At 45.5% G+C, this 14,052-nt stretch overlaps 1 protein-coding gene across 1 annotated transcript in view; it reads right to left on the reverse strand.

Moving 5' to 3' along the window:
• Positions 1-14,052, reverse strand: part of LOC307238325 (calsyntenin-2-like) — a gene marked incomplete at both ends in the record, with an annotated part of 139,051 nt that overhangs the window by 66,186 nt on the left and 58,813 nt on the right. The window contains one exon of the mRNA XM_080011257.1: positions 6,415-6,564. Coding sequence (XP_079867383.1) covers positions 6,415-6,564 — 150 coding nt within the window. The remainder of the gene's footprint in view (positions 1-6,414; positions 6,565-14,052) is intronic.

Consider the following 14,052-nt stretch of genomic DNA (forward strand, 5'->3'; position numbering starts at 1 on the left):
GGAGAGGAATTTGGTGTTGTTGGCGTTACACCAGCGGTTGTTTACCATTAGGCAGACGCCTCCACCTTTGGATTTCCCCGACTCTCCCGTTCTGTCGCCGCGGAACACGGAGAAGGCCTCGGCTGGACGTATGGCTTCATCCGGCACCAATGGGTTCAGCCATGTTTCCGTCAGGCAGAGGACGCAACAGTTCCTCGTGTCTCGCTGGAATTGAATCCTCGCTCGAAGTTCATCCATCTTGTTCTCCAGGGACTGGACGTTAGCAAGAAGGATGCTTGGCAGAGGTGGACGGTAAGGTTGCGTCCTCATTCTGACCCGAATGCCGCCTCGTTTACCTCGGTGCTTCCTCCGTGGGCCGGCTCGTGGAACAGCGACTCCATTTTTGTTGTTGTTGCGAGTGTTCCCGCGTAGGATTTCCGCCGGCCACTCTGCTCCCACGGATAAAAAGTCCCAAAGTTGTTCGTTTAGGGAAATTTTTATATCCATGAGTGCATCGCGGCCGTATGAGTTAATTGTTGATGTTTTTCTGGCGAACATCGTGATAAAAAAAGGAAAAAAATACTAAAGAGTAAGAAAGTAACCGGAGCGCCGGCGCAGGCGACCGCTAGGGGCGGCGCCACTATCGCCTAGTCGCCTATCGCCACTATCGCAAGACATTAATAACATATTTAGAGACTTTTATAAGAACCTATATCACTCGGATAATGAATCGAATATATCAAACATTCACTCATTCCTTGATGATATCGACCTTCCTAAACTTTCGACGGAACTAAGGACGGATCTAAGGCTACCACCTTAGATCAACCACTTACTCTTGAAGAACTCAGGAAAGCACTGCTCTCTATGCCCAACAATAAATCACCTGGATCAGATGGCTACCCAATGGAATTTTATAAACACTTTTGGCCACTTATCTCCCCATTATTCATCAGAATGGTTACAGAGGTCAAGTCAACCTCCACCATGCCTCAGCACATGAATACTGCTCTCATCTCGGTTTTGCTGAAATCCAAAAAGGACCCAACCCTCACCTCGAGTTACAGACCCCTAAGCCTTATTAATTATGTGAAGATTATAAGTAAAACACTAACCAACAGAATTGAAAAAGTAAGGAAAAAGTGTCATCCAGCATATTGCTGGATGACACTCATCCAGCAATATGCGTTGTTTATTCAGTCTGATGAGCATATCTAAAAGGAACAACTTTAACACTATTATTGCCTCTTTGGATGCCGAAAAAGCATTTGATAGAGTGAATTGGACATCTCTTTTCAATCCTCAACAAATTTGGCTTTGGAGAGTCCCTCATTCAATGGATCAGAATCCTCTACAACTCTCCATCTGCTTCTGTCATCACCAATCACCAATGGTTACACCTCACAGCGATTCACTCTACAACGCGGCACAAGACAAGGATGTCCGCTCTCCCCTTTACTATTCGCCATCTTTATTGAACCCCTCATGGCGACCATCCGTCAAAATAGTAATATTGTAGGCATACAAACAGGAAACTCTGTTCAGAAAATCAGTTTGTATGCAGACGATATCCTACTGTACATACGGAACCCAATATCATCCCTAGTGGAGGTGTTCAATCTTATATCTAAATTCTCAGCTATCACAGACTATTGAATAAATTGGACTAAAACCACAGTCTTACCACTCACTGGGGGGGACTGTAATGCTGCAACCCAGAATCTTCACTTAACCATCACAACGGGCAATATTAGATACCTTGGTATTTATATCTCACCCAATCTATCAGATTTGTTTACCCTTAACTTCACTCCATTGCTCAAATCCATTGAAGAAGACCTAATTCGATGGAACAACCTACCCATCTCACTAATTGGTAGGATATCAGCAGTGAAAATGAATATACTTCCAAAAATAAACTATATATTTTCAATGACCCCAGTGCAACCAACAGTACATTGGTTTAATACTCTTGACTCAATAGTCAACAAATTTTATTGGAAAAACAAGAAACCGAGAATTAAACTAGCAACACTACAGAAAAACAAAGACTGTGGAGGCCTAGCAGCCCCAAACTTTAGATACTACTATCTAGAAAACCATCTTAAATTTATAATTAAATGGTTACAACCAGAGCAACAATTGGCCCATGGATGGCGAGACATTGAACAATCTGAATGTCAGGAGTTATCATTATCCGATCTCCCATTCCGTACTGAATATATAAGGAAACATAATTGCTTTAAAAACCCACTTATCGCAACAACTCTGTCAGCCTGGTGAAAATTCCTCAAACTCAATGGTCACACTCTATCTCCAAACAAATTCACGCCGATCTGGCACAACCCAGATTTCTTGGTTAAAAACAGACCAATAATCTTTAGGTCTTGGAAAAGACAAGGAATTACTCATCTGGAACACATTTTTGAAATTTGCTTATATCCTTCCCAACTTTTACCCAAAGGTATAATATCGGTGGCCACGGCTTCCTTCAATTCCCTCAATTACAGCAGTCTCTAAAAGTTAAAATCTAATTGACAAACAACATCCTACAACATCCCCACTTGAAATGATCCAATAAAAGATTTTGCACAGAACCCATATCACCCAACACAAAATGTTCAAAATGGGTTTTGTGGATGAAGACATTTGCTCCCACTGCTTCCCTTGATACCAGAGATGACTACTTTCATGCCTTCTGGCTCTGCCCACCTATCCTAGCATTCTGGACCACCATCACCAAGAAGCTATCAACCCCACTGAAACACCTCCAACCCATTTTGATTGCCTTAACAATGGCCAAGAAAACAATATTGCTCAATTGGAAAAATAGAGATAATCTCACCACATCCCAATGGTTGCAGTTATTAATAGATTACTTTTCAATGGAAAAACTGTTGAAAATATCCCAAAACAATGTTGATTCATTTAATGAAATATGGGCTACTTTTATCACTGACATAACTCCATCATTTAATACTTGAGTCTTCCTAAGTCGGTGCAATGTCGTTGCGCTTTGGGGCATGTGGGGGCCCGCCTGGTCTGCCGGGGCTCCGCGTTTAGGTGGCTGCCCGGGCGGCTCTGGGGACATCCGTGGTGCGTGGGCCGGTGTTCTTGGGGCATCTCGGGGCCTCACGGGGGAGTTGGGTGGTCTGGGTGGTGGCGCCCGCTCCTTTGCCTGAGTTGAGCTGGCCTGTCTCCGGGGGTGGGGTGGGGGGATTACCTGCAGCTGGTGTCCGTGTGTGGGTTCCGGGCGTGGTTGTGGGTTCTGGGGCTCGGTTTGGGGGCGGGGGGTGTGGGTCGCTGGTTCGGGTCTCGGGCCCTGTGGTCGGCGGGTCGGCGCGCCGCGGGGGTCGCCCGGGTGGCTGAGCCTGCGTGTCCCTCTGCGTCCCGTGGGGGGGGGGGTGGCCCATCGTGCCAGGGCTGGTTAGGCGTTACGTCTGGTCCTGTCAACCTGAGTCCTGAACCTGGCTGGCTGTGCTCGGCGCGGGGCTCACCATGTGGCCTCCTTCGTGGGTGGTGGTCTCCTGTCATCACACCGGGCTGCAAAGGTACCTGCCCTCTGACGCTCTCGGTGCGCAGGGTGCTTGTCGCTGGGGGATCGGGCTGTGGGTGGGGGTGCCGTGTGCCACCCTCTGTTCTGTAGTCCACATGCTCGACGGCTGGGGGCTGACCAGGGACCTGATGGGGGCACGGAGCTGCCCGACATGGCAGAGGCGCATGGCGGACACCCTGCGCCCTTGGCTGATCGCTGTGGGTTGATGCCACCAGGAACGGGAGGTGGGCACACTGGGGCGCGTTTGGGTCCTGCTGCGGCCCTGGATCGATCTGGTCGCGACGCGCCTTTCTCTCCCGGTGCCAAAAGTTATACTCAGCACATACAGCACACAATAGACTGAGGGCTTGCGGGATGGGCGGGGTGCAGGCTATGTGGGTGGGGATGCGGGCAGCTGTCATCTTGCCTGTCACGCTCCTTCCCAAGCGTGCTTGTCGTCCGTCCCAAACATTTTAATCCCACTCACATTAGCTTAGAACACACACACTGGCACACCAATCCTACTCCAAACAACACTCCATTAGACCAGGGCCTGAGGGAAAGGAGGGGTGCGAGTGATCCCGGTTCGACTTGCCTGAAGGACTCGCACCCCCAACCCCGCAATTTTAACTGCAGTTACCAACAGCACACATTGAGCACAGGGTTTTTCTTTTCTTTTTTTTTTTTTTCTGGGGTGGCCGGTCGCTGGCGGGTCGGTGTGGGGGCGTGGTTGACCGGGGGCAGGTCGGTTGGGCCCCCCCTCCCGGCCTGGCTGGAGTCCTGACGGCTTGCGCCTGGTGGCTTGGGATGTGCTGCGACCTGACAGGGCTGCGGAGAGCGCCGCCGGGTGCCTTCCGGGGCCCCTGGGGGGACTGCTTGTCATTGTGGGTGTGGGTTGGGGTGTGGGGGGCGGCTGTTGGCCTTTTGCTTCTGCGGCGGGGCTTCTCTGCGGCGGGCGCCCCGGGTGCTGGGGGTGGCGGAGGGCCTGTATACCTGGCGGCCTGGGGGGGGGGTGGTGTAACATCGTGGTGCGCCGCACTGGGCACTTGCTGCCACGTGTATGGTCACTTGGCACTCACGCCGGGCGAATGCTCGTCGGCTACGGTGGGGCGGGCCTCCCCCCTTGTGCGGGGCGTGGGTGGGCGTGGGGGTCCTGTCGGCCTGCCCATGGGGCCCTCTGGCTTCCGTGACCGCAGGGTGGGGTACCCGGGGATCTCCTGCAGCCGGGGGTTGTGGAGTTTGGGGGGGCTTCGGGGCCCCTTGCGCTGCTTGGAGGCGCCGCGACATAATACCGACCTTCTACACCAGTACCAATAGGGATAAGTCATATACACTCACCGGTGGACATCAAAAACACGCACACACGCACACACGCACACCTACTTGGAGTGCACCCCAGCAACCTGGGGTGCTTTCCTCTCCTTTCCTCCCTCATTTACTGCCATAACTTTGACAGGAAAAGGCCACGTGACCAGTTGTAGTTCCAGTTTTCCTGTTTTGTTCTTGATGATTTAAGAGTTAATAAAGAGTTGCATTGCAGGTTGAGAACTTGAACTCCACTTGCAGACTAACTCTGTCCTAGATGCAATGGCATACAAATACTCTGTGTTGTATGCCCAGCATGCTGACAGTACAGGTAAAAAAAAAAAAAAAAAAAAAGTAACCATAGTTACGCAGATGATAGACAAATTTACATAACCATATCACCAGGGGACTATGGTCCAATACAATCGCTGAGCAAGTGCATTGAATAAATCAACAATTGGATGTGCCAGAATTTTCTCCAATTACAAAAAAACAAAACTGAAGTAATTGTTTTTGGAGTCAAGGAAGAAGGACTTAAAGTCAGAGTGAGCTCTGACTTTTAGTCCTTCTTCCTTCGCTTCAATGGGTGATGTTAAAAAGCACAAAACAAGCCAAAAACCTTGGTGTAGTCATGGACTCGGACCTAAATTTCAACAGCCACATTAAAACAATTACAAAGTCAGCCTACTATCACCTTAAGAACATATCAAGGATTAAATGACTTATGTCTCAGCAGAATTTGGAAAAACTTGTCCATGCGTTTATCTTCAGTAGACTTCACTACTATAACAGTGTCTTTACAGGTCTCACAAAAAGGGATTGATTGTTTGATCAGACAGCTGCGGTTGATTCAAAATGCTGCTGCCCAAGTCCTCACTAAGACCAAGAAAGTAGATCATATCACTCCAGTTCTCAGATCTTTACACTGGCATCTTGTCCGTCAAAGAATTGATTTCGAAATACTACTGTTGGTTTATAAAGCACTGAATGGTTTAGGGCCAAAATACATTTCTGATCTTCTGCTACATTATGAACCATCCAGACCTCTCAGATCGCCTGGGACAGGGCTGCTTTCTGTCCCCAGAGTCAAAACTAATCATGGAGAAGCAGTATTCAGTTTTTATGCACCACATATCTGGAATAAACTCCTAGAAAACTGCAGGTCTGCTCCAACTCTCACCATTTTTAAATTAAGGCTAAGACTTTTCTGTTTACTGCTGCCTTGAGCTAAACCAAATATTAATTTATTGCCCTGCACTTTCACTTTTACTTGATTTTATGCATTCTATTTCTTATTTTTATAATGTGTTTCTTTTGTACTACTCATTCTATGTATTCTATTTTATTACTTTATGCATTCTATCTCCTTTATTAATGTGCTTCTTGGCACTTCTCTGTCTTCATGCTTTTTATGTATTATATAAATCAGTTTGAATTGCCTTGTTGTTGAAATGTGCTATACAAATAAAGTTGCCTTAATAAAATAATAAAACCCACAACATCGCAGCACATCAAAATATATTTCAACGGAATCTTGAAAAGTCAGGAATACAGCTTTTTAAGTGTCCGGTTCTGGTTGCCTCTCAATCTCTGACCTTGCCACCCAGGTTTGCAGACTGGCTTGACGTCAATATACACGGCCACGCTCTCCTTGGCTCTCTTCTGACCGCAGTCAAAGGCCGTCACCATGATTTTGTAGCTCTGCTGCTTCTCGTGGTTCAGCCGCTCCGTGTTTCGGATGTTGCCTGCAGTGCGGAAGGGACGAAAATAAACATATTATTCACAGATTGAACCGATAATAAAGTAAGAGGCCCTTAACGTGCAGAATTTGTTGAAAAGCATGAGAAAATCCCCTTTGAGAAATGAGAGAAAGTCATTTGCAAGTTTTTTGTTGGATGGTTCATTGTTTTAAAATGGACACTTGTAAAACGTTTCCCTCTCTTCAGCAGTTACATTCCCTTTGAAAATTACATTTAGCAGACACTTTTTATCCAAAGCGACTTACAATTGTTCAAACACTGACGGACGCAGCCATCAGGAGCAATTAGGGGTTAAGTGTCTTGCTCAAGGACACTACAGCATGCTAGCAGGAGGAGCCTGGGATTGAACCAGCAACCTTTGGATCACTAGACCACCAGCTCTACCTCCTGAGCTACCATCCCCAAAATAAGTGAGTTTTGGGAGAAAAGTTTGCTCTATAAGCTAAGTGAGACGTTTTTCCTCTGCCATGTTTTCAGACACTCGTTAGACTTCCACAAACAAATTAAACTACTTAGTTTGTGACACAGAAAATCTGGTAACTATTAAAAGGTTTTTCAGCGTGACGCTTTCACACACTATATTCGTCCGTGCGACTTTCCAAAAATAAATTCATCACGTCGTTCCTTATCTTTGCTAATCTGACACATCTGTCGCTGCCGTCACCGTCTGCCACTGGACTTGTGAGGTTCTCACAGATTCCATTTGTTGTTGTTTGTATGACTGTGTGCACGGCAGTATGAAAGGCTGTCACTCCCAGTCCTCCCCGCGACAGGAGGAGCAGAGCTGCGACGAAGGATGAGAGCAGAGGAAGTGAAGTGGAGGGGATAGAGGAGAGGGCAGGTGAGGAGAGCCAGCGGGTTGAGGGTCACTGTAGGACAGGGCTGGACTGGAACAAAAGAAATTGGTCAATTACTGATTGCACTTGGGCGAGGGGGGTTGTTCATTGAAAAAGAAGACGTTTCTCACTACAAATACATAGTCAATACATGACGATGCGACATCCATTTATTTCTATAGCCTATTGTCGAGACATCAGTCAAGAGGGCCGCAGATTAAGTTATAGCGGAGAGGGGAGAAGATTTGGCGAGGAGGCATGGCACAACGTGCTACGTGCCAAGGAAATGAGCAGGAAAGAACAAATAGGTGAGTAGGTCAGAACTCCCACTCTAGTTCCCACATGAAACACTCGAGACAATGATTCCTTTTCATTTTTAGCTAAATGTATAAGTTAAAAAAAGGGCATGAGACTGAATAAAATCGGAGTGCCTCCGTCAAATTTTCCATTAAGTTAATGGAACAAGTTATTACTATGAACTATTAGCACTAATCTGATTAAGCACAGTTTGAGTATTCTTTAAAACCGTTGAGTCTTGGAGGGGAATTCCACTGCAAAGCAGCGATAATCCCAATAGATCAAGGCATAATTAATCAAAGTCTCCCTTTGTGGCCGGTCAGAGTAAATGCGAAAAACTAGGGACAGTGGTTGAAGAAAATGTGGTACAGTAGTGGACCATGTCGCCGACCTTCCCTTGGTTGCATTTGGATAAAAGTGTCTGCAAAATTACTTCATGTAATGTCGTCATTTTCATGTATACTTTTTGAAATCTGAAATGTTCTCCTTTGACCAGCTGGTCAGTTATGCCTCAGTCCATTGAATGAGTTTAATTGCTGCTGGACTTCCCTTTAAACATAGGAAAACCAGTGAGACTTTAGCTCTGGTCAGTTGTGAGTTACTTAAGTGAAAATAGAAATTATGCAAAGTTTAGGAAATACTTCAACAAATACTGCTAAGTTACATGACAGCAACTACTGCTGACCCAGATAGTCTTCGTTAGTTGTAAGGGTATTTTGTGCATTTTCCTGCATCTTTATGTGTTTTTGGTCCCTCGTCTAAGTATAGCACACTCATTAGAGCAGCTCCAGTCGCCAACCGGGAATGGCACTGAACGACAACGACGTCTCTCAGTGCACTGTGCGTGTTTTTTTTTCTTCTATCCTTTATACTTCTGTTTGTTTTCGACTTTAATTCACTTACAGTCAGTTTTTTCCCCACACCTCTCTGAGTAGCTCCTGTTCATCTGTACATCTGCCTTTAAACCCACTCGGGTTAAAATTGTATTACTCTATCGCTCTTTTATTTTTCTCTCTCTCCCTCTCTTTCTCCATCAATGGCTCCGCTGTATTTAATAACCCAACGATGGCTGTCACGTGGGGTTTCATAATGAAAGCTGGAGAGACTGCTTGGAACAAGCTTCATCATCCACTACCAGCGTCAGAGTGTTTGGCACCTACTTCTCAGACCCATACAGCCTCTATAGCACTGTAAACACCTGTGAGGGTATGTCAGCCTACAAAATGCCTTCAAGCTGAGTAGGGAAGTAGGGGAATGCAAAAAAAGGAAAAGAAAAGAAAGGGGGCAGTGAAAGAATGAGTTAAAGATAGCAGGAATATAAAAGAGACTGAGAATAACAATATAAAGAGTGGGAGAGATAAAGCCTATTAAAGCAGTGGAAAACAGACATGTGAATAAGAGAGGGAGGAGGGAGAGAGAGGATCATTTCTTGCATAAAGTTTCTCTCTGATTCTTTGGCCAGGCTCAACTTTATGTCACACACACACACACACACACACACACACACACACACACACACACACACACACACACACACACACACACACACACACACACACACCCAGCCCCCCAGTCTCCCTTCAATATGGATTAAGTCGCACTGAGATCAAAAGAGTGTTGATGCGGAAGCCAGTAAAAAGCCCAAAGCTAGAGACTTAAATTGGGAGTGCTCAGAATAGAACTCAGTCACCAATCAACCAAATCAACAGGCACTCCATGGGTTTATGCCTGATGAAAAGGTGAAATCAATTTTCAAAAGCAGGAAAGCTGCCAATACCGACGTGGATCCTTCAACATTGGCGCTCCCAAACCTGCACCAAAATTAATATTGACTTCAGAGCCAAACGTAACAATCACAGCGCTAACTTTCTCCCTGTTAATGTCTGCTTCGGCCATTCCGTACACGTACGGTCTGTGTATATGATGAAGGCACAGCCAGCTGCTTGAAGCATCAATTTTCAAAGCAAGAATTAACATTTGCTATTCCTATGATCATTGTGGATTCATAGGATCTGTTTGAGCTTTTCTATCCAATTGGACCTTTCACTGTACGACAGTGTGCTGCTTGGTCTCACAAAGCGGGGCGTTCCAAGACATGTCTCTTGATTAGGACTTTAAGCGCCTCGTATCTCTCTTTCTTTTGGCTTTGCTGGAGATTTGTTCTTATTCATCTGAGGCTAGCAGGCCCAAGGACAAAGGAATACCATATTTGGATTTAGTCATACAATGGATTTACCCTTTGATCAGCAGACATTAAGGATGCCGTTTGAGTTCGGTACCAGTGAGAGCAGCTCTATTAGGCTGCATTGGTTGACATGAGATTGACAATGTTTTATGAATAGAGTGATGATCTGGTCAAAACTAGATGGAGTGAGGTAAATTAGGCCCTGTTTAGACCTGGCATTAATGAGCGTCTTGGGTGATACGATCACAAGTGGACAGCTCTAAGTATGTTTGTTCACACTTGGCATTAGAACGCTTCTCCAGTAACCACTTGTGATTGGATCTCACTTACCTAACCCTAACCCACGCTATATGCAAATCAGATTTAATATTTTTCCTTATATTCTTACTTGTATGGAAAATGGAAAACGTAAACCTAACTCAGAGAATTGGAGTGAAGTTTTTTTTCTCCTCAAGAGAGCAGTGCGCCGTGCGTGCCATGTCGCTTCCCTCGCTGGTTTTCCTGTGTCAAGGAGCTGTCCTGATCACTGACTAATGGAGAGGGAGCAATCTCCGGTCCACTGCACGCTTTATTTCCCGTCTCTGGCCAGAAAAAGTGAGCTAAGAGTGTTTTTACTCTAGATCTGTTTATTTCCGTTAGTTTCTGTAGCATGATGAGGACCTTTAATTCATATTTATATTTTAGATGGATGCCACCAATTATAATGTAATAAAATTTTGAAAATTTTTATTTAATTTATGGTTGTTCAGGCGGCGATAGAGGTCTGTATTCTTCAGGGTCGCGTGTTCTCCAGTCAGAAATTCTCACACGGAATATCACATTCTACTATATCCCAACTAAGATTCCCAACTACTTCTTAATCAAACAATGAATGTTTATTTAAAATAAAATAATTCAATAATGTTACGTAGAAAATAAACTAAAAGTTTGAGGTAGAAAAAAAGAGATTTCGAAAGAAAAGAGATTCAAAGCTTTAATAAAGCTTGCTTTAATTCCCTTTCCCTTCCCACAAACACACAAGGGAAGTAAAGGGGTGTTCTGGTGAAAGAAAGGTATTAACTTTAGATTGAATTGGAGGGATTGCATTTGAATGCTTAAAAAGGACACAACTAACTCACTCTGAATAAGCTGAATAATAAAGACAAAGGAATTGCCGTGCCCAAACCAACATCTAATCACCATGAGCTGACCGGCTTGCTGGTTTGTGGTGAGTTGTCCCTGATGGTCCGGCTTCTGATGGCTGTAGCCTAGTCTTTGGTACTTGATAATATCACGGTACCCCACGTATTATTCGGGAGAGGTGATGGTGTTTGGCTGGGTCCGGACGCTCGCTGGAAAAAAGAGTTGGTGGCTCGTCCCAATAATAACACGACGCCAGGAAAAGGTATTAAACAGGTTATTAAATGTATATTCAATGAGGGGTTTATCAGCAAGGCTTGATGGGAGCAAACAAACCCAAGATAGTGCAGGCAGAATTAGAGGCCATGCTGGACATGGGACTGAGTCCACAAGTGACTGGTCTAGTCTCATCGTGCTGGTGGGTAAGCCAGATGGATCGGTCCAGTTCTAGACTACCGAAGGGTGAACACGGTGTCAAAGTTCAACGCCCAATGCCCCGGGTCAATGAACTTCTTGACCAGTTAGGTACGGCAAATTTTTTGCAGTGCTTGAGGCCAACGCGCCAACCCAAAGAAGTGTGCTGTGGGACTGAGGTAGGTACGGTATCTGGGGTACCATTTGGGTGAAGGTCTGGTCCGACCCCACCGTAAAACCGCTGCGGTCGCAAACACGCCAAGACCCAAGACCAAGAAGGAGGTGAAGCAGTTCTTGGGGCTGGCCGGCTACTATAGGAGCTTTGTCCCTGACTTTTCAGGTGTCAGCAGGACAGCTCCCTGGCCTGAGTAGGGTGGTGGGGTTATGTGGCGGACCAAGGAGCGTGGTCAAACATTGGCTGCAGGCGACACCACAGCTCCCTTTTCCGCAGACGCCAAGCTGCCCCGAATCGGCCTAAACCAGGCCTGCGTGGCGTTGATTGGTCCGATTCAAGCTTTTTTAATGTTTGTCTGTCTTGCAGAGGGGACCGGCGCACAGGCTCGTCAGCGGACCAGGAGCCGGAGAGCGCCATTCCTCCTGCGCCCGAAACCACCATCATCATCATCATTATTATTATTATTATTATTATTATTATTATTATTATTAATTTCAGTACTCCTGGCCAGCGAGCCTTTTTTTTAAGGTTTGAATAAAAACTCTCGCCATGTTGGCAAACCATGGAAAAAAGGACTCCGTCTCCCTCCCTAAGCCCCTACCTGTGGGCAGAGATGCTCACAGTTACATTTCCTACTTGTATGAAACAACATTGGGACCGGGACCGTGATCGGGACAATCCCTTAACTCAGCTGTGTTTCAATTTTTTTTTAACACAGCTGATTTAAGGGACTGTCTCGATCACTGCGTAATGGAATGCGTCCCGTGCCGCTGCAAGCCCGTCTTCCTGTTGCTTTCCGTTGCTATGGGAGTTAAACAAAAAAAAAACGTGATGTTTTTGTGTAAATTGTATATCTAACCTTCTGTAACGGGGAGACTTTATCAATTTCTCAACCAGACTTAAACGTGCAGTGTGTAGTATTGACAGAACAGACTTGGCAGAAACGGAATACAATATTCATTAGTATGTTGTAATGTTTTAATTAACGTATAATTCCATGAAAATAAGAATCGTTTAGTATCTTAGAATGAGCCGTTTTTATCCATATAGGGAGCAGTTATGCTTCATGGAGGCTGCCATGTTTTTACAGTAGTCCAGAACAGACAAACCAAATACTGGCTCTTCCTCTTCCTCTAACCTCCGGAACATTACCGGGGGGTCTACCCGGACTTTGACTCTGCATCGGCTAATGAAATATGTTTTCTGCTAACGCTATTTTGCTATCAGACTAAACACCTAGAATAAAATAGCTTTTTAGCATTACTTCATCATTGTTAGCTTGCAGCCTGCGTGGCTTCTCCTACGTCATTGGAAAGGCAGGGGTGGGGGGAGGTGGGGGCGGGGGGAGGTGGGGGCGGGGGGAGGTGGGGGCGGGGGGTATTCAGTTTGTTGCAATCTGCAACCTCATCACTAGATGCCACTAAATTCTACACACTGCTACTTTAATATGACGCCGAGTACATACTTGCGCTTACACAGAATACGTCAGTTGAGTAGGTGGTCCTCTAATGTGGCCCAGGACACAATTGCGTTTACACTCCTAAAAGAATGTGGACATATGTGGCTCAGACCACCTCGTAATGTGGTCTGAGCGATCGGATCTCAATGCGTCCTCAAAGCGGTTTGGGTGCATTTACACCTGGCATTATAGCTTTCCACTTGTGATCAGATCACCAAAGATGCATGTTCATGTTAAGTGTAAACTTGGTCTTAGTCCGGAACTGTACAGCTGTTATGGGGGAAGGGGGGTGAACTTGACATTTCTTCATGCACTCCCCACTTTCGTTATTTGAAAAAAACTTTCCATACTGTCCCACCTTCCTTGGGTCGTGTGGTCATGCTTCTGAATCAGAGTGGCCAGAATGTGGATCTGTATTCATAATTATACACCTGTATTTGCACTTTCACCTCAACAAGGAGCCGTAGCATAAACAATTTTACACTGATGATGAAGTGCATATTTGAGCAGCAACATTCAGAATGAAAATAGGCACAGAAACTCCTCTGGCACTATGTTTTGATAAGCCTGTTAGTCACCCTATGCAGAGGATAATGGAGCGATTCTATAGAATAGTACAGGCAGTTACACTGACGATGCCATTCAGACAGATGGCGCGCTCATCTTTTCAGGACTGTTAAAGAAAGAAAAACAAATTAAAAACACACTTGGTGTGCTTTTTTAGTACTGGGTATCTCCATGATCAATTAAAGTTGGATACTGGCTTGATGAAGACCTCAGAGCCCATTTGGCATAAATCCCAGTTTGGACGTGCATATTTCTTCCTCTTCCCACAGAAGGTTGATACTATGTTGTATCACGTTAAATACTGGAACAAGAGAATGAATGCCTTGTTTTTTTTGTTCAGGTCCATTGCAATAAAAAGCATCTCCAAGCCAAACTCATGCAATCCTGGGAGAACATTGACTGCTATGAAAATCTATTTCAG

This window comes from Zeus faber, assembly GCF_960531495.2.
Source record: "Zeus faber genome assembly, chromosome: 12".
NCBI classification, from domain to species: domain Eukaryota; kingdom Metazoa; phylum Chordata; class Actinopteri; order Zeiformes; family Zeidae; genus Zeus; species Zeus faber.